Source organism: Oncorhynchus kisutch, linkage group LG28 (assembly GCF_002021735.2).
Source record: "Oncorhynchus kisutch isolate 150728-3 linkage group LG28, Okis_V2, whole genome shotgun sequence".
Classification (NCBI taxonomy): Eukaryota; Metazoa; Chordata; class Actinopteri; order Salmoniformes; family Salmonidae; genus Oncorhynchus; species Oncorhynchus kisutch.
In genome coordinates, this window is record NC_034201.2 from 42,382,970 (window position 1) to 42,410,286 (window position 27,317).

At 44.3% G+C, this 27,317-nt stretch overlaps 1 protein-coding gene across 1 annotated transcript in view; it reads right to left on the bottom strand.

Moving 5' to 3' along the window:
• Positions 1 to 27,317, bottom strand: part of LOC109880020 (uncharacterized) — a 234,318-nt gene that overhangs the window by 82,841 nt on the left and 124,160 nt on the right. Inside the window, exon 7 of the mRNA XM_031807688.1 lies at positions 10,644 to 10,725. Within this exon, the coding sequence (XP_031663548.1) occupies positions 10,644 to 10,725 (82 nt within the window). The remainder of the gene's footprint in view (positions 1 to 10,643; positions 10,726 to 27,317) is intronic.

A 27,317-nucleotide genomic window follows, 5' to 3' on the forward strand; every position in this document is an offset into this window, starting at 1 on the left:
TAACTCCCTGCTCACTAGTCTCCCTGGACAGACACCTCCTAACCCCCCTAACTCCCTGTTCACTAGTCTACCTGGACAGACACCTCCTACCCTGCCTAACTCCCTGCCCCATTCCCCACAGCAGCTCACAGCTCTACCTCCCCTCTCTATGTTTACTTCATTGTCAACCTCTCTCTCTCTCTCTCTCTCTCTCTCGCTCTCTCTCTCTCTCTCTCTCTGTCTGTCTGTCTCTCTCTCTCTCTCTCTCTCTCTCTCTCTCTCTCTCTCTGTCTCTCTCTCTCTCTCTCTCTCTCTCTCTCTCTCTGTCTCTCTCTCTCTCTCTCTCTCTCTCTCTCTCTCTCTCTCTCTCTCTCTCTCTCTCTCTATCTCTCTCTCTCTCTTCTCTCTCTCTCTCTCTCTCTCCCTGTCTGTCTGTCTGTCTCTCTCTCTCTCTCTCTCTCATCGGAGTGCATGCTGGGAGTGAGTCGTCAAGCAGGGGTGATTGTGAGAGCGAATGGAATTTCTTTTTTCACTCTATCGGGTTTTTGTATGTATATATATATATATTGATTAGTTTAGTTGTTTTAAGGGTATCTTGTTTAAATTATCACTAAACACGTATAGGGTGGTGGGATCTTTGAGGTTGGTTTTTCGCGAGGGCACAACCAGCGGGTGGGGCTGGTTGATATGGCCACTCGCGGAAATGGAGAGTTTGAAAAACTTAGTCGGAGGCATGGAGTAAAGATTCCTGCTGCGACAGGGTGTTCAGTGGAAGAATGTAGCTTGGCTGTGGGTGCTATCATTGGGTATGATAGCATCAAATCAGCCTCAAGGATGAATAGCGCTGTAGTGATATTCTTAGATTCAATTGAAAAGGTGAATAAAATAGTTGAGAGGGGTGTTGTGTTGCGGGAGACACAGACGCCGGTATTTCCGCTTATGAATCCTGCGAAGAAAGTCATGCTTTCTAACGTGCCACCATTTGTTAGAGATGAAGTGTTAGAGCGAGAGTTATCGCGCCATGGTCAAATAGTATCTACAATAAAGAAGGTTCTTTTTGGATGCAAATCTCCGTTGTTGAAACATGTCGTGTCTCATAGGAGACAAGTGCATATGATTTTAAAAAAGGAAGGAGATGAACTGAATTTAGCGTTTAGCTTTAAGATTGATGGATTTGATTATGTCTTCTATGCATCTACTGAATCAATGAAATGCTTTGGATGTGGAAGAGAGGGGCATTTGGTGCGTAGTTGTCCCGAAAATGAGCGCGCTGAGCCTGGTAGTAGTTTTAGTGCGAGTGCAACTAACGCACCACCGCGAGGGAATGAACATAATAAGGGTACAGGAGAAGAGAGAAGGTGGGCAGATGTGGTTGGAAAAGCAGGAGAGGAAGGCAGTGTGGATACGGGGGCAATTGTGGTAGATCAGAACAAAGAGGGAGGGGAAACAGTAGGTGAGATTGCGACTGCTGTCGCTGAGGTGGTGTTGGAAAATGAAATTGGAAGTCAAGAGGAGATTGAAATAATGGAAAAGGAAGCGGATGTTTTCAAAATACCGAGGAGTAAAAGGAAGAATTTAAGGGGTGGTGAAGGGTCTAATTCTAAGAGAAAGGTAGAGTTTGATAAATCAATTGAAGATGAACAAGGTGTAGAGATGGTGGAGTATTCTTCTGGGGAGGATAGTGAGAGTGAGTCGTCTGACGCTTCACAACAATATAGTGAGATAAATGGGGTGGAAGGGAGGTATGGGATCGAGAGGATACGTCAATTTTTGAAGTTGACAAAAGGGAAGAAATATATGCAGGATTACAATGTAACTGATTTTTTCCCTGAACGTGAATTGTTTATTGAATCAGCAAAGTTTCTGATGTCAAAAATTACAGGGGGAAGTTTGAAAAGCCCTGAAATTGCTAGACTCAAGAAAGTGGTCACAAGAGTGATAAGTGATGTAAATTCTAAAGAAAATGAAAGAGTTCAGTTGCAGTCTTAACTCTGTAAAGAGATGTGGTGGCTGGATCTTCCTCTGTATATTTTTTTTATCCATGAGCAGTTTTAAGATTTCTTCTTTAAACGTAAATGGGGCAAGAGATGTTAAAAAAAGAGCCATGGTGTATGAGTTAATTAGGGGAAAGGGAAGTGACATCATTTTTCTACAAGAAACGCATAGTAATTTGGAAAATGAAGTTATGTGGCAACAGGAGTGGGGGGGGACAGTGGTGTGTAGTCATAAAAACTCAAAAAGTGGGGGTGTGGTTATCTTGTTCTCAAAAGGGTTTTTGCCATTGTCATATGAGGTTGAAGAGGTAGTTGAGGGGAGGTTATTAAAAGTTAGAGCAAGGTATGAAAACATCACTATGTGTCTGATAAATGTATATGCCCCAGTGGTGACAGTTGAGAGGGTATGTTTTTTAGAGACACTATCAAATACCATTGAGAAATGTAACAAAGAAGATTATTTGTTTATTGCTGGGGATTTTAACTGCACAGTTAGTGATTTAGATAGAAATCACCAAGAACCTCATATAGCCTCAAGGATGTTTTTAAAACGCCTCATTGTAACAAATGAATTGTGTGATATTTGGCGGAGTCAACATGGAGGAACAAGGCAGTACACCTGGGCGCATGTGAGAGAGAACATCATTTCTATGGCCAGGTTAGATAGGTTTTATGTTTTTGAGCATCAATCTCAGGTCTGTAAATCAAGTGTGATAACTCCAGTGGGATTTTCTGATCATTGTTTAATAACAGAGGTGGTGTTCATTAACGATGTAAAACCCAAAAGCGCATACTGGCATTTTAATATAACTTTATTGAGTGATGCTCACTTCAGGAAATGTTTCAGTTTTTTTTGGGAGAGGTGGAGGTCTCAAAAGGCCAGTTTTGTATCCATTCAACAGTGGTGGGATATAGGGAATATACAGATTCAACAATTTTGTAATCAATACACGAGGAATGTCACCAAAGATATCACCAGATCAATGAAAGCCCTAGAGATTGAAATAGTGGAACTCATGACGTTGGTTGAGACCACAGGAGATCGAGGCCATACTCAGGCCCTCAAGAGGAGAAAAACTGCATTGGCAGACCTGCTGGGTATCAGAGCACAGGGGGCACTGGTGAGAAGTAAATTTCAGGGAATATCTGAAATGGATGCCTCATCCAAATTTTTCTTTGGTTTAGAGAAAAAGAATGGACAAAGAAAAATTATTTATTGTCTCAAATCAGCTGTTGGACAAGAGCTCACTAGCCCTAGTGAAATTAGAAAGAGGGCAGTAGAGTTCTATGCTGAGCTCTACAAGTGTGAGTACAAAGAGGACAAAACAGTGACACAGCAGTTCTTTGATGGGCTCCCAAAGGTGGCTGCAGAAGCTCAGGTTGAGCTTGAGCAACCATTGTCTTTGCAGGATTTATACACTGCATTAAAAGGCATGGAAAATGGAAGGGCACCAGGCATTGATGGGCTTCCCGTTGACTTTTTTAAGTCTTTTTGGGCTATGTTGGGAGAGGATTGGTTAGAAGTAGCTAATGATAGTTTAACCGGAGGGTTACTACCAATAAGCTGCAGAAGGGCTGTCCTCACCCTACTGCCCAAAAAGGGTGACCCGAGGGAGGTGAAGAACTGGAGGCCGGTGGCTTTATTGTGCACTGATTATAAGATATTGTCAAAAGCTTTGTCCAACAGGCTGAGGGAGGTGATGGGGCAAATCATACATACGGATCAGTCCTACTGTGTTCCTGGCAGGCAGATAGGGGATAACATTTCTCTGATTCGTGATTTTTTGGACGTCTCTAGGGCTATTGGGTTGGATGCTGGTCTAATTTCAATTGATCAGGAAAAGGCATTTGACCGAGTTGAACATCAATATTTATGGCACACGTTTGAGGCGTTTGGGTTCAGCTCTGGTTTTATTGCCATGATAAAGGTGATATATGGTGACATTGAAAGTGTATTGAAAGTTAACGGTGGTTTGAGTGCTCCTTTTAAAGTGTGTAGAGGTATTAGGCAGGGATGTTCTATGTCAGGGATGTTATATGCCATTGCTATAGAGCCACTACTAAATAGCATTAGAAGTCGCATTGCAGGGGTGTGCCTTTCAGAGGATGTTCCTCCTATTCGTCTCTCAGCCTATGCTGATGATGTAGTTGTGCTAGTGAAAAATCAAGCGGAGGTGGATAGCTTGGGTCTAATGGTTGATCGTTTTAGGGGAATATCCTCTGCAAAGGTAAATTGGGAAAAGAGTTGTGCGTTACAGATTGGAGAATGGTCTGGAGGGATCATGGCTTTGCCAGGGGGGCTAGAATGGTGTAAGGGAGGTTTTAAGTATCTTGGAGTATACCTAGGAGATGAGGGGACTATGGAAAAAAATTGGAGTGGGGTGGTTGAAATGGTGGAAGGGAGGATGAGGAGATGGCGTTGGTTATTATCTCGTATGTCATATAGGGGGCGCACTATTATAGTTAACAATGTGATTGCATCTGCACTGTGGCATCGGTTGTCAGTTTTAGAACCACCATCTGGCCTTCTGGCTAAGATACAGGCAATTATTGTAGATTTCTTTTGGGATAAATATCACTGGGTTCCACAAAGTGTTTTGTATTTGTCAAAAGAAGAGGGGGGACAAGGTCTTGTACATCTTGCTAGTAGGGCTGCTGCTTTCCGGTTTCAGTTTATTCAAAGGTTACTTTATGGACCGGAAAATGTGGTGTGGAGAGGGGTGGCAGGTCTTATATTACAACGGGTTGGAGGATTAGGTTTAAAGAAGGCTTTATTTCTGGTTGATAGTAGCCATATTTCTAGGGAGGGAGTACCTCCGTTTTACAGAGGACTTCTCAGAGTGTGGAGCATAATGAAGGTGTCCAGACGAACTTCAGTGGAGTCAGTGCATTGGCTGTTGGAGGAACCTCTGGTGTATGGGGCAAGACTGGATTGTACAACTGCAGCTGTTCCACATTTCTCCAAGATTCTGGTGAAGGGGAAAATCATCACCTTAAGACAGTTAATGGCCATGGCTGGGCCCGCCTTAATGGATAGAAGACGGGTGGCAGAACATTTGGGGATGAGGTCGGAAAGGATTGTCGGACAAATGCTGGGGAGCTGTAGGAAGGCTCTGTCAGCGGAAGAATGGGGTATGCTTAGTAGCCACAAGAAGAATGTACAAGATGAAGACGTCTCATTTCCAAGACTAGGGATTACACCAGGTATCCCAGAGTCAGAAAGAAAGGCGTTATTGCTGGATTTGAGAGGGTTGGAGGAGGTGGGTTTGGATGAGGTGAATGGGAAGGACTTGTATAGGGGGTGTGTCAAGGTGTTGAATAAAGATAAATTGAAAAATAGAAAAGACACTCCATGGAGGGTAAAATTGGGCATTGATGATAGGGTAAAGCCAGCATGGAGGGCACTGTACAAACCACCGTTACAAAAGGGTACTGGTGATATGCAATGGAGGGTTTTACATGGCATCATTGCAGTTAATGCTTTTGTATCTGTTATTAATTCAGATGTTAGAGATGGATGTCCTTTTTGTAATATAAGAGAAACCATTTTTCACTGTTTTATGGAGTGTGAGAGGATAAAACCTCTATTGGAAATGATGGAATCTTTGTTTAAAGCTGTAGGGGAATTTTTCAATAACACTGTTTTTATTTTGGGGTTTCAATATAGTAAACAACAGAAAGAAAATGTCAAATGTTAAATTTTATTTTGGGACAAGCTAAGATGTCAATTTTTCTGAGTAGAAAACACAAGATAGAAACGGGATATGGGAAGGATGTAAGATGTGTTTTTAAAGGATTAGTGAAAGCAAGAATAAAAGTAGATTTTGAGTTCTTTTCAGCTGTAAAAGATCTCCTATTATTTGAGGAGAAGTGGGCCTACGAAAGAGCGCTTTGTTTTGTAGAGGAGGGGCAATTATTTTTTTCTGATGAAATAAGTTGAATGTATATGTTATGTATGTATTTTTGTTTAGGAATTACATTTGTTGTTTCATTTCTGAAAAGGCAGTGTGTCTTTTTATTTTTATTTTATGTTAACACTTGAGTAAAAAATAAAGGTTTTATAAAAACTCAAAACTCTCTCTCTCTCTCTCTCTCTCTCTCTCTCTCTCTCTCTCTCTCTCTCTCTCTCTCTCTCTCTCTCTCTCTCTCTCTCTCTCTCTCTCTCTCTCTCTCTCTCTCTCTCTCTCTCTCTCTCTCTCTCTCTCTTTCGCTCTCGCTCTCTCTCCAGCTCTCTCTCTCTCTTCAGTTCACTCTCCAGCTCTCTCTCTCTCTTCAGTTCACTCTCTCCAGCTCTCTCTCTCCAGCTTTCGCTCTCGCTCTTTCTCTCTTCAGTTGACTCTCTCCAGCTTTCTCTCTCTCTCTCTCTCTCTCTCTCTCTCTCTCTCTCTCTCTCTCTCTCTCTCTCTCTCTCTCTCTCTCTCTCTCTCTCTCCAGCTCTCTCTCTCTTCAGTTCTCTCTCTCTTCAGTTCTCTCTCTCTTCAGTTCTCTCTCTCCAGCTCTCTCTCTCTCTGTCTCCCTCTCTCTCTCCAGCTCCAGCTCTCTCTCTCTCTCTCCTCTCTCTCTCTCTCTCTCTCTCTCTCTCTCTCTCTCTCTCTCTCTCTCTCTCTCTCTCTCTCTCTCTCTCTCTCTCTCTCTCTCTCTCTCTCTCTCTCTCTCTCTCTCTCTCTCTCTCTCTCTCTCTCTCTCTCTCTCTCTCTCTCTCTCTCTCTCTCTCTCTCTCTCTCTCAATTCAATTCAATTCCAGGGGCTTTATTGGCATGGGAAACATGTGTTAACATTGCCAAAGCAAGTGAGGTAGATAATATACAAAAGTGAAATAAACAATACAAATTAACAGTAAACATTACACATACAGAAGTTTCAAAACAATAAAGACATTACAAATGTCAAATTTCGTATATATACAGTGTTGCAACGATATACAAATGGTTAAGGGTGCACAAGGGAAAATAAATAAACATAAATATGGGTTGTATTTACAATGGTGTTTGTTCTTCACTGGTTGCCCTTTTCTTGTGGCAACAGGTCACAAATCTTGCTGCTGTGATGGCACACTGGAATTTCACCCAGTGGATATGGGAATTTATCAAAATTGGGTTTGTTTTCGAATTCTTTGTGGATCTGTGTAATCTGAGGGAAATATGTCTCTCTAATATGATCATATATTGTACAGGAGGTTAGGAAGTGCAGCTTAGTTTCCACCTCATTTTGTGGGCAGTGTGCACATAGCCTGTCTTCGCTTGAGAGACATGTCTGCCTACGGCGGCCTTTCTCAATAGCAAGGCTGAGTCTGTACATAGTCAAAGCTTTCCTTAAGTTTGGGTCAGTCACAGTGGTCAGGTATTCTGCCACTGTGTACTCTCTGTTTAGGGCCAAATAGCATTCTAGTTTGCTCTGTTTTGTTGTTAATTCTTTCCAATGTGTCAAGTAATTATCTTTTTGTTTTCTCATGATTTGCTTGGGTCTAATTGTGCTGCTGTCCTGGGGCTCTGTGGCGTGTGTTTGTGTTTGTGAACAGAGCCCCAGGACCAGCTTGCTTAGGGGACTCTTCTCCAGGTTCATTTCTCTGTAGGTGATGGCTTTGTTATGGAATGTTTGGGAATCACTTCCTTTTAGGTGGTTGTAGAATTTAACGGCTCTTTCGTGGATTTTGATAATTAGTGGGTATCAGCCTAATTCTGCTCTGCATGCATTATTTGGTGTTTTGCGTTGTACACGGAGGATATTTTTTGCAGAATTCTGCATGCAGAGTCTCAATTTGGAGATTGTCCCATTTTATGAAATCTTGATTGGTGAGCGGACCCCAGACCTCACAACCATAAAGGTTGGGCTCTATGACTGATTCAAGTATCTTTAGCCAGATCCCTATTGGTATGTTGAATTTTATGTTCCTTTTGATGGCATAGAATGCCCTTCTTGATTTGTCTCTCAGATCGTTCACAGCTTTGTGGAAGTTACCTGTGGCGCTGATGTTTAGGCAAAGGTTTATATAGTTTTTTTTGTGCTCTATGGCAATGGTGTCTAGATGGAATTTGGATTTGTGGTCCTGGCGACTGGACCTTTTCTGGAACACCATTATTTTGGTCTTACTGAGATTTACTGTCAGGGCTCAGGTCTGACAGAATCTGTGCAGAAGATCTAGGTGCTGCTGTAGGCCCTCCTTGGTTGGTGACAGAAGCACCAGATCAGCAAACTGTAGACATTTGACTTCAGATTCTAGTAGGGTGAGGCCGGGTGCTGCAGACTTTTCTAGTGCCCGCGTTGATATATATGTTGAAGATGGTGGGGCTTAAGCTGCATCCCTGTCTCACCCCACGGCCCTGTGGGAAGAAATGTGTGTGTTTTATGCCAATTTTAACCGCACACTTGTTGTTTGTGTACATGGATTTTATAATGTCGTATGTTTTACCCCCAACACCACTTTCCATCCATTTGTATAGCAGGCCCTCGTGCCAAATTGAGTCGAAGGCTTTTTTGAAATCAACAAAGCATGAGAAGACTTTTCCTTTGTTTTGGTTTGTTTGGTTGTCAATTAGGTTTTGCAAGGTGAATACATGGTCTGTTGTACGGTAATTTGGTAAAAAGCCTATTTGACATTTGCTCAGTACATTGTTTTCATTGAGGAAATGTACAAGTCTGCTGTTAATGATAATGCAGAGGATTTTCCCAAGGTTGCTGTTGACACATATCCCACGGAAGTTATTAGGGTCAAATTTGTCTCCACTTTTTGTGGGTTGAGGTGATGATTCCTTGGTTCCAAATATTGGGGAAGATGCCAGAGCTAAGGATGATGTTAAAGAGTTTTAATATATAGCCAATTGGAATTTGTTGTCTGTATATTTGATAATTTCATTAAGGATACCATCAACACCACAGGCCTTTTTGGGTTGGAGAGTTTTTATTTTGTCCTGTAACTCATTCAAGGTCATTGAGAATCCAGTGGGTTCTGGTAGTCTTTAATAGGTGATTCTAAGATTTGTATTTGATCATGTATATGTTTTTGCTCTTTATTCTTTGTTACTAAGCCAAAAGGTTTGGAGGTTTACCCATACTTCTCCATTTTGGGTAGATAATTCTTCATGTGCTTCTACACCTGCATTACTTGCTGTTTGGGGTTTTAGGCTGGGTTTCTGTACAGCACTTTGAGATATCAGCTGATGTACGAAGGGCTATATAAATACATTTGATTTGATTTGATTGAGTTTTTTCCAATTTTCCCAGAAGTGGTTAGAGTCTATGGATTCTTCAATTACATTGAGCTGATTTCTGACGTGCTGTCACGTGCTGTCTGATTTCTGACGTGCTTCCTTCTTTTTCCGTAGTGTATTTCTGTATTGTTTTAGTGATTCACCATAGTGAAGGCGTTAGACTCAGGTTTTCCGGGTCTATGTTTTTGGTTGGACAGGTTTCTCAATTTCTTTCTTAGATATTTGCATTCTTCATCAAACCATTTGTCATTGTTGTTCATTTTCTTCGGTTTTCTATTTGAGATTTTTAGATTCGATAGGGAAGATGAGAGGTCAAATATACTGTTAAGATTTTCTACTGCCAAGTTTACACCTACACTATGACAGTGGAACGTTTTACCCAGGAAGTTGTCTAAAAGGGATTGAATTTGTTGTTGCCTAATTGTTTTTTGGTAGGTTTCCAACTGCATTCCTTCCATAGGATTTCTTATTGTTACTCAGTTACTCAGTTCCTTTGGCTTTGATGCCTCATGATTGAGTATTGCTCTGTTCAAGTATACTGTGATTTTGCTGTGGTCTGATAGGGGTGTCAGTGGGCTGACTGTGAACGCTCTGAGCTGTAAGTGTACCTACCACAGGAGTCCCCTCGAAGCCTACCATTGACTACGTACATACCCAGCGTGCGACAGAGCTGCAGGAGTTGTGACCCGTTTTTGTTGGTTATGTTGTCATAGTTGTGCCCAGGGGGCATATGGGGGAGGGAATGCTGTCACCTGCAGGCAGGTGTTTGTCCCCCTGTGTGCTGAGGGTGTCAGGTTCTTGTCCTGTTCTGGCATTTAGGTCGCCACAGACTAGTACATGTCCCTGTACCTGGAAATGATTGATTTCCCCCTCCAGGATGGAGAAGCTGTCTTCATTAAAGTATAGGGATTCTAGTGGGGGGATATAGGTAGCACACAGGAGGACATTTTTCTCCATTAAGATAATTTCCTTTTGAATTTCTTGCCAAGTTGGTTTTAGGCTGAGTTTCTGTACAGCACTTAGTGACATCAGCTGATGTAAAAATGGCTATATAAACACATTTGATATTGATTGATTGATGTGTGTGTGTGGTGTGTGTGTGTGTGTGTGTGTGTGTGTGTGTGTGTGTGTGTGTGTGTGTGTGTGTGTGTGTGTGTGTGTGTGTGTGTGTGTGTGTGTGTGTGTGTGTGTGTGTGTGTGTGTGTGTGTGTGTGTGTGTGTGCGTGCGTGCGTGCGTGCGCGTGCGTGTGTGTTGGGAAAGAGGCTCAGGAAGAATATGCAGCCTTCTGACCTAACGGAGATCGAGAGGGACGACAGGGGGAAGACAAGAAAGAGGACAGAGATGAGGAGAGCGGATAGAGAGGAACGAGGGTTAAATAAATAGATCCGAGGGGGACAATGAGACGGGGTTGGAGATGAGAGAGGAAGAATACAGAGAGAAGGGAAGAAGACATTTATTAACCTGGAAGCGGCGCATGTCCCGTGGGTTCCCCGCGTTCTTCAGACAGTTCTGGTTGCATTTCAGGAAGAACTTCAGGAAGAATCTACAGAACACACAGAAGGAGGAACAGTCAGACTACTAGACAGACAGACAGACAGACAGACAGACAGACAGACAGACAGACAGACAGACAGACAGACAGACAGACAGACAGACAGACAGACAGACAGACAGACTACTAGACAGACAGACAGACAGACAGACAGACAGACAGACAGACAGACAGACAGACAGACAGACAGACACAGACAGACAGACAGACAGACAGACAGACAGACAGACAGACAGACAGACAGACAGTCAGACAGACAGACAGACAGACAGACAGACAGACAGACAGACAGACAGACAGACAGACAGACAGACAGACAGACAGACGACAGACAGACAGACAGACAGACAGTCAGACTACTAGACAGACAGACAGACAGACAGACAGACAGACAGACAGACAGACAGACAGACAGACAGACAGACAGACAGACAGACAGACAGACAGACAGACATGCAGACAGACAGAGACAGACAGACAGACAGACAGACAGACAGACAGACAGACAGACACCATTGTGCAGCAGTACAGTTTGTAAACACACGTTGTCTACGTCCTTACAGTTTTGTCAGTGGCCAAATCGTGTACCAAGGTGTATTTGTTTGTGCTGTCAACAGTTCGTCACCTGGCGGTGAGACCCATGAAGGTCACGGACTCAGGATTCCCCGGCCCATGAAGGTCACGGACTCAGGATTCCCCGGCCCATGAAGGTCACGGACTCAGGATTCCCCGGCCCATGAAGGTCACGGACTCAGGATTCCCCGGCCCGTGAAGGTCACGGACTCAGGATTCCCCGGCCCGTGAAGGTCACGGACTCAGGATTCCCCGGCCCATGAAGGTCACGGACTCAGGATTCCCCGGCCCATGAAGGTCACGGACTCAGGATTCCCCGGCCCATGAAGGTCACGGACTCAGGATTCCCCGGCCCATGAAGGTCACGGACTCAGGATTCCCCGACCCATGAAGGTCACGGACTCAGGATTCCCCGGCCCATGAAGGTCACGGACTCAGGATACCCCGGCCCATGAACTTTCAGCCTCGTGAAATGTCCACAAAGCTTCACACACACAGAGGACACACTACACATACACACACGCGCACACACACGCACAGGCAGACACAGCAACAGGCAGACACAGCAACAGGCAGACACAGCAACAGACAGACACAGCAACAGGCAGACACAGCAACAGGCAGACACAGCAACAGACAGACACAGCAACAGACAGACACAGCAACAGGCAGACACAGCAACACGCAGACACAGCAACAGACAGACACAGCAACAGGCAGAGTGGTGAAATGCGGAGCAGGTCCATCTGTCGCTGGGCAGAGACGGGTTTGACAACCCACTGAACCACAGCCTTATGTGGCCATGTCTCACAGAGAAGGTCACTAGGGACCAGCCTGCCTGGCCCAGTCACACTGCTGCTGAGAACGACACACACACGCACGCACGCACACATACACACGCACGCACGCACGCACACACACACACACACAGTGACATTCTCCAAAATAATAGCCATGGATTCTCATGTTAACAGTCTCTCCCACACAGATGGGTACTAAACCCACAAACAGTGCTCCAGCTGGCCATCCTGGTACACACACACACACACACACACACACACACACACACACACACACACACACACACACACACACACACACACACACACACACACACACACACACACACACACACACACACACACACACAAGCTGGGATAGGTGGTGTGTGTGAATGTCAACACATTCCAGTGGACTAGGGGAAACTACGCGGTGGCTGACAGCATGAACCAGCCAAATGATGTCGGCACAACAGGAGGACGCAGATAAATGACCTGATGTTATCACACGTCCAGACCCCAGGATCAATGAGTCAACGTGATATTCCACCTCACATTCATTAACATACAATAATATCCCATTTAGCACACACTTTTATCCAAAGCCACGTACAGTCACGTGTGAGTACATACAATGGTGGTCCCGGGAATCAAACCCACGATCCTGGCATTGCAAGTGCTCTGCCAGCTGAGCCACACGGGACCACAGTGTGCTATAAGCATAGATTAAAAGACCTAATTAGTCCACTACATCTCTGTAGTTCTCTAACTCCTTCTCATCTGCTCTCTACTTCTCTACCTCCTTCTCATCTTCTCTCTAGTTCTCTACCTCCTTCTCATCTTCTCTCTAGTTCTCTACCTCCTTCTCAACTTCTCTCTAGTTCTCTACCTCCTTCTCATCTTCTCTCTAGTTCTCTACCTCCTTCTCATCTTCTCTCTAGTTCTCTACCTCCTTCTCATCTTCTCTCTAGTTCTCTGCCTCCTTCTCATCTTCTCTCTAGTTCTCTACCTCCTTCTTATCTTCTCTCTAGTTCTCTACCTCCTTCTCATCTTCTCTCTAGTTCTCTACCTCCTTCTCATCTTCTCTCTAGTTCTCTACCACCTTCTCATCTTCTCTCTAGTTCTCTACCTCCTTCTCATATTCTCTCTAGTTCTCTACCTCCTTCTCATCTTCTCTCTAGTTCTCTACCTCCTTCTCATCTTCTCTCTAGTTCTCTGCCTCCTTCTCAACTTCTCTCTAGTTCTCTACCTCCTTCTCATCTTCTCTCTAGTTCTCTACCTCCTCATTCTTCTTGTCTCTCTCTCTCTCTCTGTCTCTCTCTCTGTCTTTCTCCCTCTGTCTCTCTCTGTCTTTCTCCCTCTGTCTCTCTCTCTCTGTCTTTCTCTCTCTGTCTTTCTCCCTCTGTCTCTCTCTCTCTGTCTTTCTCCCTCTGTCTCGCTCTCTGTCTCTCTCTGTCTTTCTCCCTCTGTCTCTCTCTGTCTTTCTCCCTCTGTCTCTATCTCTGTCTTTCTCCCTCTGTCTCTCTCCCTCTGTCTCTCTCTCTCTGTCTTTCTCCCTCTGTCTCTCTCTCTGTCTCTCTCTGTCTGTCTTTCTCCCTCTGTCTCTCTCTCTCTGTCTCTCTCTGTCTGTCTTTCTCCCTCTGTCTCTCCCTCTGTCTCTCTCTGTCTTTCTCCCTCTGTCTCCCTCTGTCTCTCTCTGTCTTTCTCCCTCTGTCTCTCTCTGTCTTTCTCCCTCTGTCTCTCCCTCTGTCTCTCTCTGTCTGTCTTTCTCCCTCTGTCTCCCTCTGTCTCTCTCTGTCTGTCTTTCTCCCTCTGTCTCTCTCTCTGTCTCTCTCTGTCTGTCTTTCTCCCTCTGTCTCTCCCTCTGTCTCTCTCTCTCTGTCTTTCTCCCTCTGTCTCTCCCTCTGTCTCTCTCCCTCTGTCTCTCTCTCTCTGTCTTTCTCCCTCTGTCTCTCCCTCTCTTTCTCCCTCTGTCTCTCTCTCTGTCTCTCTCTGTCTGTCTTTCTCCCTCTGTCTCTCCCTCTGTCTCTCTCTCTCTGTCTTTCTCCCTCTGTCTCTCCCTCTGTCTCTCTCCCTCTGTCTCTCTCTCTCTGTCTTTCTCCCTCTGTCTCTCCCTCTGTCTCTCTCTCTCTGTCTTTCTCCCTCTGTCTCTCCTCTGTCTCTCTCCCTCTGTCTCTCTCTCTCTGTCTTTCTCCCTCTGTCTCTACCTCTGTCTCTCTCCCTCTGTCTCTCTCTCTCTGTCTTTCTCCCTCTGTCTCTCCCTCTGTCTCTCTCTGTCTTTCTCCCTCTGTCTCTCCCTCTGTCTCTCTCTGTCTTTCTCCCTCTGTCTCTCCCTCTGTCTCTCTCTGTCTGTCTTTCTCCCTCTGTCTCTCCCTCTGTCTCTCTCTGTCTGTCTTTCTCCCTCTGTCTCTCTCTCTCTGTCTCTCTCTGTCTGTCTTTCTCCCTCTGTCTCTCCCTCTGTCTCTCTCTCTCTGTCTTTCTCCCTCTGTCTCTCCATCTGTCTCTCTCCCTCTGTCTCTCTCTCTCTGTCTTTCTCCCTCTGTCTCTCCCTCTGTCTCTCCCTCTGTCTCTCTCTCTCTGTCTCTCTCTGTCTGTCTTTCTCCCTCTGTCTCTCCCTCTGTCTCTCTCTCTCTGTCTTTCTCCCTCTGTCTCTCCCTCTGTCTCTCTCCCTCTGTCTCTCTCTCTCTGTCTTTCTCCCTCTGTCTTTCTCCCTCTGTCTCTCAATTCAATTCAATTACATTCAAGGGGCTTTATTGGCATGGGAACATGTGTTAACATTGCCAAAGCAAGTGAGGTAGATAATATACAAAAGTGAAATAAACAATAAAAATTAACAGTAAACATTACACATACAGAAGTTTCAAAACAATAAAGACATTACAAATGTCATATTATATATATACAGTCTCTCTCTCTCTCTCTGTCTCTCTATCTTTCTCTCTCTGTCTCTCTCTGTGTTCTTCGCTCTCTCTGTCTCTCTCTGTGTGTTAGAAGGATAGCGTTACCAGAGAGAAGAGTCAGTAATTGAGTTGTTGAGCCTTTCGTCACCTCCCCCTCCCCAGGCCCAAAAAGCAGCTGTGTCACTCAGTCAGAAGGAGCAGATCGAGCTTGGATTACCTCTCTATAGACCCAACTATACTACCTCTCTATATACCCACTACCTCTCTATAGACCCAGTACCTCTCTATAGACCCACTATACTACCTCTCTATAGACCAACTATACTACCTCTCTATATACCCACTACCTCTCTATAGACCCAGTACCTCTCTATAGACCCACTATACTACCTCTCTATAGACCAACTATACTACCTCTCTATATACCCACTATACTACCTCTCTATAGACCCAGTACCTCTCTATAGACCAACTATACTACCTCTCTATATACCCACTATACTACCTCTCTATAGACCCAGTACCTCTCTATAGACCAACTATACTACCTCTCTATAGACCAACTATACTACCTCTCTATATACCCACTATACTACCTCTCTATATACCCACTATACTACCTCTCTATAGACCAACTATACTACCTCTCTATATACCCACTATACTACCTCTCTATAGACCAACTATACTACCTCTCTATATACCCACTATACTACCTCTCTATATACCCACTAATCTACCAGAGGTCTCTATATACCCAGCTATACTACCCTCTCTATAATGACCCACTATACTACCTCTCTATAGACCAACTATACTACCCTCTCTATATACCCATATACTACCTCTCTATAGACCCACTACCCTCTGCTATAGACCCACTACCTCTCTATAGAACCAACTATACTACCCTCTCTATATACCCACTATACTACCTCCTTATTATCCCACTATAGGGCTACCTCTCATATATACCCATATACTGACCTCCTCTATAGACCAACTATAACTACCTCTTCGTATAAATACTCACGTATAGCTACCTCTCTATAGACTCCATCTATACCTCTCTATAGACCCACTACCTCTCTATAGACCAACTATACTACCTCTCTATAGACCAACTATACTACCTCTCTATATACCCACTATACTACCTCTCTATAGACCCACTACCTCTCTATAGACCCACTACCTCTCTATAGACCAACTATACTACCTCTCTATAGACCAACTATACTACCTCTCTATATACCCACTATACTACCTCCTCTCTATAGACCCAGTACCTCTCTATAGTACCCACTATACTACCCTCTCTATAGACCACTACATTACTCTCTATAGACCAACTATACTACCTCTCTATAGACCCACTACATTACCTCTCTATAGACCCACTATACTACCTCTCTATAGACCAGTACCTCTCTATAGACCCCACTATACTACCTCTCTATAGACCCACTACATTACCTCTCTATAGACCAACTATACTACCTCTCTATAGACCAACTATACTACCATCTCTATATACCCACTATACTACCCTCTCTATAGACCCAGTACCTCTCTATAGACCAACTATACTACCTCTCTATAGACCAACTATACTACCTCTCTATATACCCACTATACTACCTCTCTATAGACCCAGTACCTCTCTATAGACCAACTATACTACCTCTCTATAGACCCACTACCTCTCTATAGACCAACTATACTACCTCTCTATATACCCACTATACTACCTCTCTATAGACCAACTATACTACCTCTCTATATACCCACTATACTACCTCTCTATAGACCCAGTACCTCTCTATAGACCCACTATACTACCTCTCTATAGACCCACTACATTACCTCTCTATAGACCCACTACATTACCTCTCTATAGACCCACTAGATTACCTCTCTATAGACCCACTATACTACCTCTCTATAGACCCACTACCTCTCTATAGACCCACTACCTCTCTATAGACCCACTACCTCTCTATAGACCCACTATACTACCTCTCTATAGACCCACTACCTCTCTATAGACCCACTACCTCTCTATAGACCCACTACCTCTCTATAGACCAACTATACTACCTCTCTATAGACCAACTATACTACCTCTCTATATACCCACTATACTACCTCTCTATAGACCCAGTACCTCTCTATAGACCAACTATACTACCTCTCTATATACCCACTATACTACCTCTCTATAGACCCACTACCTCTCTATAGACCAACTATACTACCTCTCTATAGACCAACTATACTACCTCTCTATATACCCACTATACTACCTCTCTATAGACCCAGTACCTCTCTATAGACCCACTATACTACCTCTCTATAGACCCACTACATTACCTCTCTATAGACCAACTATACTACCTCTCTATAGACCCACTACATTACCTCTCTATAGACCCACTATACTACCTCTCTATAGACCCAGTACCTCTCTATAGACCCACTATACTACCTCTCTATAGACCCACTACATTACCTCTCTATAGACCCCACTACATTACCTCTCTATAGACCCACTACATTACCTCTCTATATACCCACTATACTACTCTCTATAGACCCACTACATTACCTCTCTATAGACCCACTAGATTACCTCTCTATAGACGCACTATACTACCTCTCTATAGACCCACTACCTCTCTATAGACCCACTACCTCTCTATAGACCCACTACCTCTCTATAGACCCACTATACTACCTCTCTATAGACCCACTACATTACCTCTCTATAGACCCATTATACTACCTCTCTATAGACACACTACCTCTCTATAGACACACTACATTACCTCTCTATAGACCCACTACATTACCTCTCTATAGACCCACTATACTACCTCTCTATAGACCCACTACATTACCTCTCTATAGACCCACTACACTACCTCTCTATAGACCCACTATACTACCTCTCTATAGACCCACTACATTACCTCTCTATAGACCCACTATACTACCTCTCTATAGACCCACTACATTACCTCTCTATAGACCCACTACATTACCTCTCTATATACCCACTATACTACCTCTCTCTATAGACCCACTATACTACATTACCTCTCTATAGACCCACTATATTACCTCTCTATAGACCCACTACCTCTCTATAGACCCACTACACTACCTCTATATAGACCCACTACACTACACTAACCTTAACCCTCCCTGCTAACCTCCTCCCTCTTACACTCCTTCCTGTTACACTCCTTCCTGTTACACTCCTCCCTGGTACACTCCTCCCTGGTACACTCCTCTCTGTTACACTCCTTACTGCTAACCTCCTCGCTGTTATACTCCACCCTGCTAACCTCCTCCCTGTTACACTCCTTCCTGCTAACCTCCTCCCTGTTACACTCATCCCTGAACTCTGGAGCTCCCTCTCTCTCCCTCTGCACTAGTACCCCAGCTGTCTGAAACTGTCAGAGAGAGAGAGAGAGAAAGGAGAGAGAGAGAGAGAGAGAAAGGAGAGAGAGAGAGAGAGTCTGGCTATTGAGACCAGTCATCACAGACAAACATGGCTGCCCAGAGAGGACAGGCTGTGCTCACTCTGCTCCATTACACTGTGACAAATACTCAGACCTAAGAGAATATTTCTTTCCCAAAATTATAATTCAATACAAAGAATTTGAAACTATAAAAGATGAATAAAAGGTCAAATATTTCCCAAAATGTGCAGTTTGGCAGCCAACTATGTGTCCTCCTGCCACAACCTGAGGGACAGCCAGTGAAAAGTGCAAAGTAATGTCGATAATATTTCCCATCTTGTTTTGTTTTGTCTTACATACCAGGTCATGTGTCTTCTCGGTCATGAGAGAGAGACTGTCTTCTCAGTCATGAGAGAGAGACTGTCTTCTCAGTCATGTTGACACTGGTCCACTACCAGGTCATGTGTTTTCTCAGTCATGAGAGAGAGACTGTCTTCTCAGTCATGTTGACACTGGTCCACTACCAGGTCATATGTCTTCTCAGTCATGTTGACACTGGTCCACTACCAGGTCATGTGTCTTCTCAGTCATGAGAGAGAGACTGTCTTCTCAGTCATGAGAGAGAGACTGTCTTCTCAGTCATGTTGACACTGAACCACTACCAGGTCATGTGTCTTCTCAGTCCTGTTGACACTGGTCTACTACCAGGTCATGTGTTTTCTCAGTCAAGTAGACGACAAGTAATAGACAAGTAATAATGAACTTGCCATGTCAATAAAGTCAATTTAATTGAATTGAGAGAGAGAGAGAGAGAGAGAGAGAGAGAGAGAGAGAGAGAGAGAGAGAGAGAGAGAGAGAGAGAGAGAGAGAGAAACACCAGATTGAGACTGCATGCAGAATTCTGCAATATCCTCCGTGTACAACGTAGAAAACCAAATAATGCATGCAGAGCAGAATTAGGCCGAAACCAACTAATTATCAAAGTCCAGAAAAGAGCCATTAAATTCTACAACCACCTAAAAGGAAGCGATTCCAAAACCTTCCATAACAAAGCCATCACCTACAGAGAGATGAACCTGGAGAAGAGTCCCCTAAGCAAGCTGGTCCTGGGGCTCTGTTCACAAACACAAACACACCCTACAGAGCCCCAGGACAGCAGCACAATTAGACCCAACCAAATCATGAGAAAACAAAAAGATAATTACTTGACACATTGGAAAGAATTAACAAAAAACAGAGCAAACTAGAATGCTATTTGACCCTAAACAGAGAGTACACAGTGGCAGAATACCTGACCACTGTGACAGACCCAAAATTAAGGAAAGCTTTGACTATGTACAGACTCAGTGAGCATAGCCTTGCTATTGAGAAAGGCCGCCATCACATATTTCCCTCAGATTACACAGATCCACAAAGAATTCGAAAACAAATCCAATTTTGATAAACTCCCATATCTACTGGGTGAAATTCCACAGTGTGCCATCACAGCAGCAAGATTTGTGACCTGTTGCCACAAGAAAAGGGCAACCAGTGAAGAACAAACACCATTGTAAATACAACCCATATTTATGCTTATTTATTTTATCTTGTGTCCTTTAACCATTTGTACATTGTTAAAACACAGTATATATATAATATGACATTTGGAATGTCTTTATTGTTTTGAAACTTCTGTATGTGTAATGTCTACTGTTAATTTTTATTGTTTATTTCACTTTATATATTCACTTTATATATTATCTACCTCACTTGCTTTGGCAATGTTAACACATGTTTCCCATTCCAATAAAGCCCCTTGAATTGAATTGAATTGAATTGACAGAGAGAGAGAGACAGAGAGAGAGAGAGAGAGAGAGAGAGAGCCTGAAAGAGAGTGAGAGCCAGATAGTGTCACACAATGTCCCTTACACACAGACACACACCTTATGCTTTCATAATTGATAGGCCAGTGCTGTCACACATCGTTAGGGCCCTCCAATTAAACAATGCAATTATTAGAGTGGCTGGGTGACCGTGGGGGGAGAAGAGGGCTTGGGGGGTGGGGTTGGGGGGGGGTTGTAACATCAGAGACAGACCACTCTCTTTTCTCCTCTCTCCACGTCTCATGTAAGAGTCATAACGGCTGACCTTCTACACCGCTGACAGGATCATACAAAGAGCTGACCTGACACCAGATACTGATAGAGGAGAGGATGGGGAGAGGGACAGAGACAGAGGGAGAAGAGAAAAGACAAGAGAGTTGTGGTGGGAACTAGAGAGAGAGAGAGAGAGTTGTGGGGGGAACTAGAGAGAGAGAGAGCGAGGTGTGGGGGGAACTGGAGAGAGAGAGAGAGGTGTGGGGGGAACTGGAGAGAGAGAGAGAGAGAGGTGTGGGGGGAACTGGAGAGAGAGAGAGAGAGAGAGAGAGAGAGAGAGAGGTGTGGGGGGAACTGGAGAGAGAGAGAGAGAAAGAGGTGTGGGAACTAGAGAGAAAGAAAGAGAGGTGGGAAGAACTAGAGAGAGACAGAGAGAGAGAGAGAGAGAGAGAGGTGTGGGGGGAACTAGAGAGAGAGAGAGAGAGAGAGAGAGAGAGGTGTGGGGGGAACTAGAGAGCGAGAGAGAGAGAGAGAGAGAGAGAGGTGGGGGGAACTAGAGAGAGAGAGAGGTGTCAATAGGTCATCCTATTTTTCTTAAACTTAATTGAGGACAATAAGAACAATCTGAAATTCCTTTTTGATACTGTCGCAAAGCTAACTAAAAAGCAGCATTCCCCAAGAGAGGATGACTTTCACTTTAGCAGTGATATATTCATGAACTTCTTTGAGGAAAAGATTATGATTATTAGAAAGCAAATTACGGACTCCTCTTTAAATCTGCGTATTCCTTCAAAGCTCAGTTGTCCTGAGTCTGCACAACTCTCCCAGGACCTAGGATCAAGAGAGACGCTCAAGTGTTTTAGTACTATATCTCTTGACACAATGATGAAAATAAACATGGCCTCTAAACCTTCAAGCTGCATACTGGACCCTATTCCAACTAAACTACTGAAAGAGCTGCTTCCTGTGCTTGGCCCTCCTATGTTGAACATAATAAACGGCTCTCTATCCACCGGATGTGTACCAAACTCACTAAAAGTGGCAGTAATAAAGCCTCTCTTGAAAAAGCCAAACCTTGACCCAGAAAATATAAAAAACTATCGGCCTATATCGAATCTTCCATTCCTCTCAAAATTTTTTGAAAAGGCTGTTGCGCAGCAACTCACTGCCTTCCTGAAGACAAACAATGTATACGAAACGCTTCAGTCTGGTTTTAGACCCCATCATAGCACTGAGACAGCACTTGTGAAGGTGGTAAATGACATTTTAATGGCATCGGACCGAGGCTCTGCATCTGTCCTCGTGCTCCTAGACCTTAGTGATGCTTTTGATACCATCGATCACCACATTCTTTTGGAGAGATTGGAAACCCAAATTGGTCTACACGGACAAGTTCTGGCCTGGTTTAAATCTTTTCTGTCGGAAAGATATCAGTTTGTCTCTGTGAATGGTTTGTCCTCTGATAAATCAACTGTAAATTTCGGTGTTCCTCAAGGTTCCGTTTTAGGACCTCTATTGTTTTCACTATATATTTTTACCTCTTGGGGATGTTATTCGAAAACATAATGTTAACTTTCACTGCTATGCGGATGACACACAGCTGTACATTTCAATGAAACATGGTGAAGCCCCAAAATTGCACTTGCTAGAAGCATGTGTTTCAGACATAAGGAAGTGGATGGCTGCAAACTTTCTACTTTTAAACTCGGACAAAACAGAGATGCTTGTTCTAGGTCCCAAGAAACAAAGAGATCTTCTGTTGAATCTGACAATTAATCTTAATGGTTGTACAGTTGTCTCAAATAAAACTGTGAAGGACCTCGGCGTTACTCTGGACCCTGATCTCTCTTTTGAAGAACATATCAAGACCATTTCAAGGACAGCTTTTTTCCATCTACGTAACATTGCAAATATCAGAAACCTTCTGTCCAAAAATGATGCAGAAAAATTAATCCATGCTTTTGTCACTTCTAGGTTAGACTACTGCAATGCTCCACTTTCCGGCTACCCGGATAAAGCACGAAATAAACTTCAGTTAGTGCTAAATACGACTGCTAGAATCCTGAATAGAACCAAAAAATTTGATCATATTACTCCAGTGCTAGCCTCTCTACACTGGCTTCCTGTCAAAGCAAGGGCTGATTTCAAGGTTTTACTGCTAACCTACAAAGCATTACATGGGCTTGCTCCTACCTATCTCTCTGATTTGGTCCTGCCGTACATACCTACACGTACAGTCACAAGACGCAGGCCTCCTAATTGTCCCTAGAATTTCTAAGCAAACAGCTGGAGGCAGGGCTTTCTCCTATAGAGCTCCATTTTTATGGAACGGTCTGCCTACCCATGTCAGAGACGCAAACTCGGTCTCAACCTTTAAGTCTTTACTGAAGACTCATCTCTTCAGTGGGTCATATGATTGAGTGTAGTCTGGCCCAGGAGTGGGAAGGTGAACGGAAAGGCTCTGGAGCAACGAACCGCCCTTGCTGTCTCTGCCACTGTTCCCCTCTTTCCACTGGGATTCTCTGCCTCTAACCCTATTACAGGGGCTGAGTCACTGGCTTACTTAGTGGTGTGGGGGCTGTGCTTTGGCAAAGTGGGTGGGGTTATATCCTTCCTGTTTGGCCCTGTCCGGGGGTGTCCTCGGATGGGGCCACAGTGTCTCCTGACCCCTCCTGTCTCAGCCTCCAGTATTTATGCTGCAGTAGTTTATGTGTCGGGGGGCTAGGGTCAGTTTGTTATATCTGGAGTACTTCTCCTGTCCTATTCGGTGTCCTGTGTGAATCTAAGTGTGCGTTCTCTAATTCTCTCCTTCTCTCTCTCTCTCAGAGGACCTGAGCCCTAGGACCATGCCCCAGGAATACCTGACATGATGACTCCTTGCTGTCCCCAGTCCACCTGACCGTGCTGCTGCTCCAGTTTCAACTGTTCTGCCTTATTATTATTCAACCATGCTGGTCATTTATGAACATTTGAACATCTTGGCCATGTTCTGTTATAATCTCCACCCGGCACAGCCAGAAGAGGACTGGCCACCCCACATAGCCTGGTTCCTCTCTAGGTTTCTTCCTAGGTTTTGGCCTTTCTAGGGAGTTTTTCCTAGCCACCGTGCTTCTACACCTGCATTGCTTGCTGTTTGGGGTTTTAGGCTGGGTTTCTGTACAGCACTTTGAGATATCAGCTGATGTACGAAGGGCTATATAAATACATTTGATTTGATTTGATTTGATTTGAGGTGTGGGGGGAACTAGAGAGAAAGAAAGAGAGAGAGAGAGAGACTGGAGAGAGAGAGAGGTGTGGGAAACTGGAGACACAGAGAGAGGTGTGGGGGGAACTAGAGAGACAGAGAGAGGTGTGGGGGGAACTAGAGAGAGAGAGAGAGGTGTGGGGGGAACTAGAGAGACAGAGAGAGGTGTGGGGGGAACTAGAGAGAGAGAGAGAGAGAGAGAGAGGTGTGGGGGGAACTAGTGAGAGAGACAGAGAGAGGTGTGGGGGGAACTAGAGAGAGAGACAGAGAGAGGTGTGTGGTGAACTAGAGAGAGAGACAGAGAGAGGTGTGGGGGGAACTAGAGAGAGAGACTGAGAGAGGTGTGGGGGTGAGCTGGAGAGAGAGACAGAGACAGAGAAAGAGTCTCTCTCAAGAGATAAAACCCCTTGAATTGAATTGAAAAAGAGGTGTGGGGGGAACTAGAGAGAGAGTCTGCAGCCTCACCCTACTAGAATCTGAAGTCAAATGTCTACTGTTTGCTGATGATCTGGTGCTTCTGTCACCAACCAAGGAGGGCCTACAGCAGCACCTAGATCTTCTGCACAGATTCTGTCAGACTTGGGCCCTGACAATAAATCTCAATGAGACCAAAATAATGGTGTTCCAAAAAAGGTCCAGTCGCCAGGACCACAAATACAAATTCCATCTAGACACCGTTGCCCTAGAGCACACAAAAAACTATACATACCTTGGCCTAAACATCAGCGCCACAGGTAACTTCCACAAAGCTGTGAACAATCTGAGAGACAAGGCAAGAAGGGCATTCTATGCCATCAAAAGGAACATAAAATTCTACATACTAATTAGGAACTGGCTAAAGATACTTGAATCAGTCATAGAGCCCATTGCCCTTTATGGTTGTGAGGTCTGGGGTCCGCTCACCAACCAAGACTTCACAAAATGGGACAAACACCAAATTGAGACTCTGCACGCCGAATTCTGCAAAAATATCCTCTGTGTACAACGTAAAACACCAAATAATGCATGCAGAGCAGAATTAGGCCGATACCCACTAATTATCAAAATCCAGAAAAGAGTCGTTAAATTCTATAACCACCTAAAAGGAAGCGATTCCCAAACCTTCCATAACAAAGCCATCACCTACAGAGAGATGAACCTGGAGAAGAGTCCCCTAAGCAAGCTGGTCCTGGGGCTCTGTTCACAAACACAAACACACGCCACAGAGCCCCAGGACAGCAGCATAATTAGACCCAAGCAAATCATGAGAAAACAAAAAGATAATTACTTGACACATTGGAAAGAATTAACAAAAAACAGAGCAAACTAGAATGCTATTTGACCCTAAACAGAGAGTACACAGTGGCAGAATACCTGACCACTGTGACTGACCCTAAACAGAGAGTACACAGTGGCAGAATACCTGACCACTGTGACTGACCCAAAATGAAGGAAAGCTTGACTATGTACAGACTCAGTGAGTATAGCCTTGCTATTGAGAGAGGCCGCCGTAGGCAGACATGGCTCTCAAGAGAAGACAGGCTATGTGCACATTGCCCACAAAATGGAAACTGAGCTGCGCTTCCTAACCTCCTGTCCAACGTATGACCATATTAGAGAAACATATTTCCCTCAGATTACACAGATCCACAAAGAATTCAAAAACAAATCCGATTTTGATAAACTCCCATATCTACAGGGTGAAATACCATAGTGTGCCATCACAGCAGCAAGATTTGTGACCTGTTGCCACAAGAAAAGGAACAAACACCATTGTAAATACAACCCATATTTATGTTAATTTATTTTCCCTTGTGTACTTTAACCATTTGTACATTGTTACAACACTGTATATATACATAATATATATATGTACATATACATTTGTAATGTCTTTATTGTTTTGAAACTTCTGTATGTGTAATGTTTACTGTTCATTTTTATTGTTTATTTCACTTTGTATATTATCTACTTCACTTGCTTTGGTAATGTTAATATATTTTTCCCATGCCAATAAAGCCCCTGGAATGTAATTGAATTGAGAGAGAGAGGCGTGGGGAATGTAATTGAATTGAGAGAGAGAGAGAGAGACGTGGGGAATGTAATTGAATTGAGAGAGAGAGGAGTGGGAATTGTAATTGAATTGAGAGAGAGAGAGAGGAGTGGGGATAATGGTGGATAATGGTGGATAACGGTGGATAATGGTGGATAACGGTGGATAATGGTGGCAGAGTGCTGGACTAGTCTTATCCTAATGCACAACCTCTTACCACAGAAAGAAATGTTTTCTACCACTAGAAGAGTGAAAAGCTGTGCTGGACTAAAGTGAGTTGTCTGTCTGCTATAGGATGAGTGTGTGTGTATTTCTGTGTGGTTGTGCATGCATGAGTGTGTGTGTGTGTGTGTGTGTGTGTGTGTGTGTGTGTGTGTGTGTGTGTGTGTGTGTGTGTGTGTGTGTGTGTGTGTCGACAGACAGACAGACAGACAGAAGGAGGGGTTAATCTAATCCTAGGATATTCTGACCTCTGACCCATGTGTCAGGGGGTCACATCTGTACAGCAAGCTGGCTTGTTGGAAAAGCCCTTCACTGTGGCCCTCACCCATGCCCTCACCCATGCCCTTCACTGTGGCCCTCACCCATGCCCTCACCCATGCGCTCACCCATGCCCTTACCCATTCCCTCACTCATGTGCTCACCCATGCCCTCACCCATATCCTCACCCATGCCCTCACCCATGCCCTCACCAATGCCCTCACCCATGCGCTCACCCATGCTCTCACCCATGTGCTCACACTAGGATTGCAAAGGGAGGGTACGTTCATGTTGGTATCTTTCAGGGATGTGATGTAATCTGTCACAAGACATCTAGTGGCCCTTTTGGGTATTTGACATTATCAAATCAAATATTTTATTGTATTGGTCAAATACACATATTTAGCAGATGTTATTGCGGGTGTGTCTGTAATTATCTCTGGCCCTCTGTGTAGCCTGGCCCTCTGTGTAGCCTGGCCCTCTGTGTAGCCTGGCCCTCTGTGTAGCCTGGCCCTCTGTGTAGCCTGGCCCTCTGTGTAGCTTGGCCCTCTGTGTAGCCTGGCCCTCTGTGTAGCCTGGCCCTCTGTGTAGCCTGACCCTCTGTGTAGCCTGGCCCTCTGTGTAGCCTGGCCCTCTGTGTAGCCTGGCCCTCTGTGTAGCCTGGCCCTCTGTGTAGCCTGGCCTTCTGTGTAGCCTGACCCTCTGTGTAGCCTGGCCCTCTGTGTAGCCTGGCCCTCTGTGTAGCCTGGCCCTCTGTGTAGCCTGGCCCTCTGTGTAGCCTGGCCCTCTGTGTAGCCTGGCCCTCTGTGTAGCCTGGCCCTCTGTGTAGCCTGGCCCTCTGTGTAGCCTGGCCCTCTGTGTAGTCTTTATCACGTGAAATATATGAAATGATTGAATAAGATTTTCAAATAAAAATAGAATGACAAAGCTGTAAATCCTAAATGCAAACCATCAACTTAGTGAATATCATTGGTGTTTCAGCATGACATATCAGTTATACATATATATATATATACAATACCCGTCAAAATCA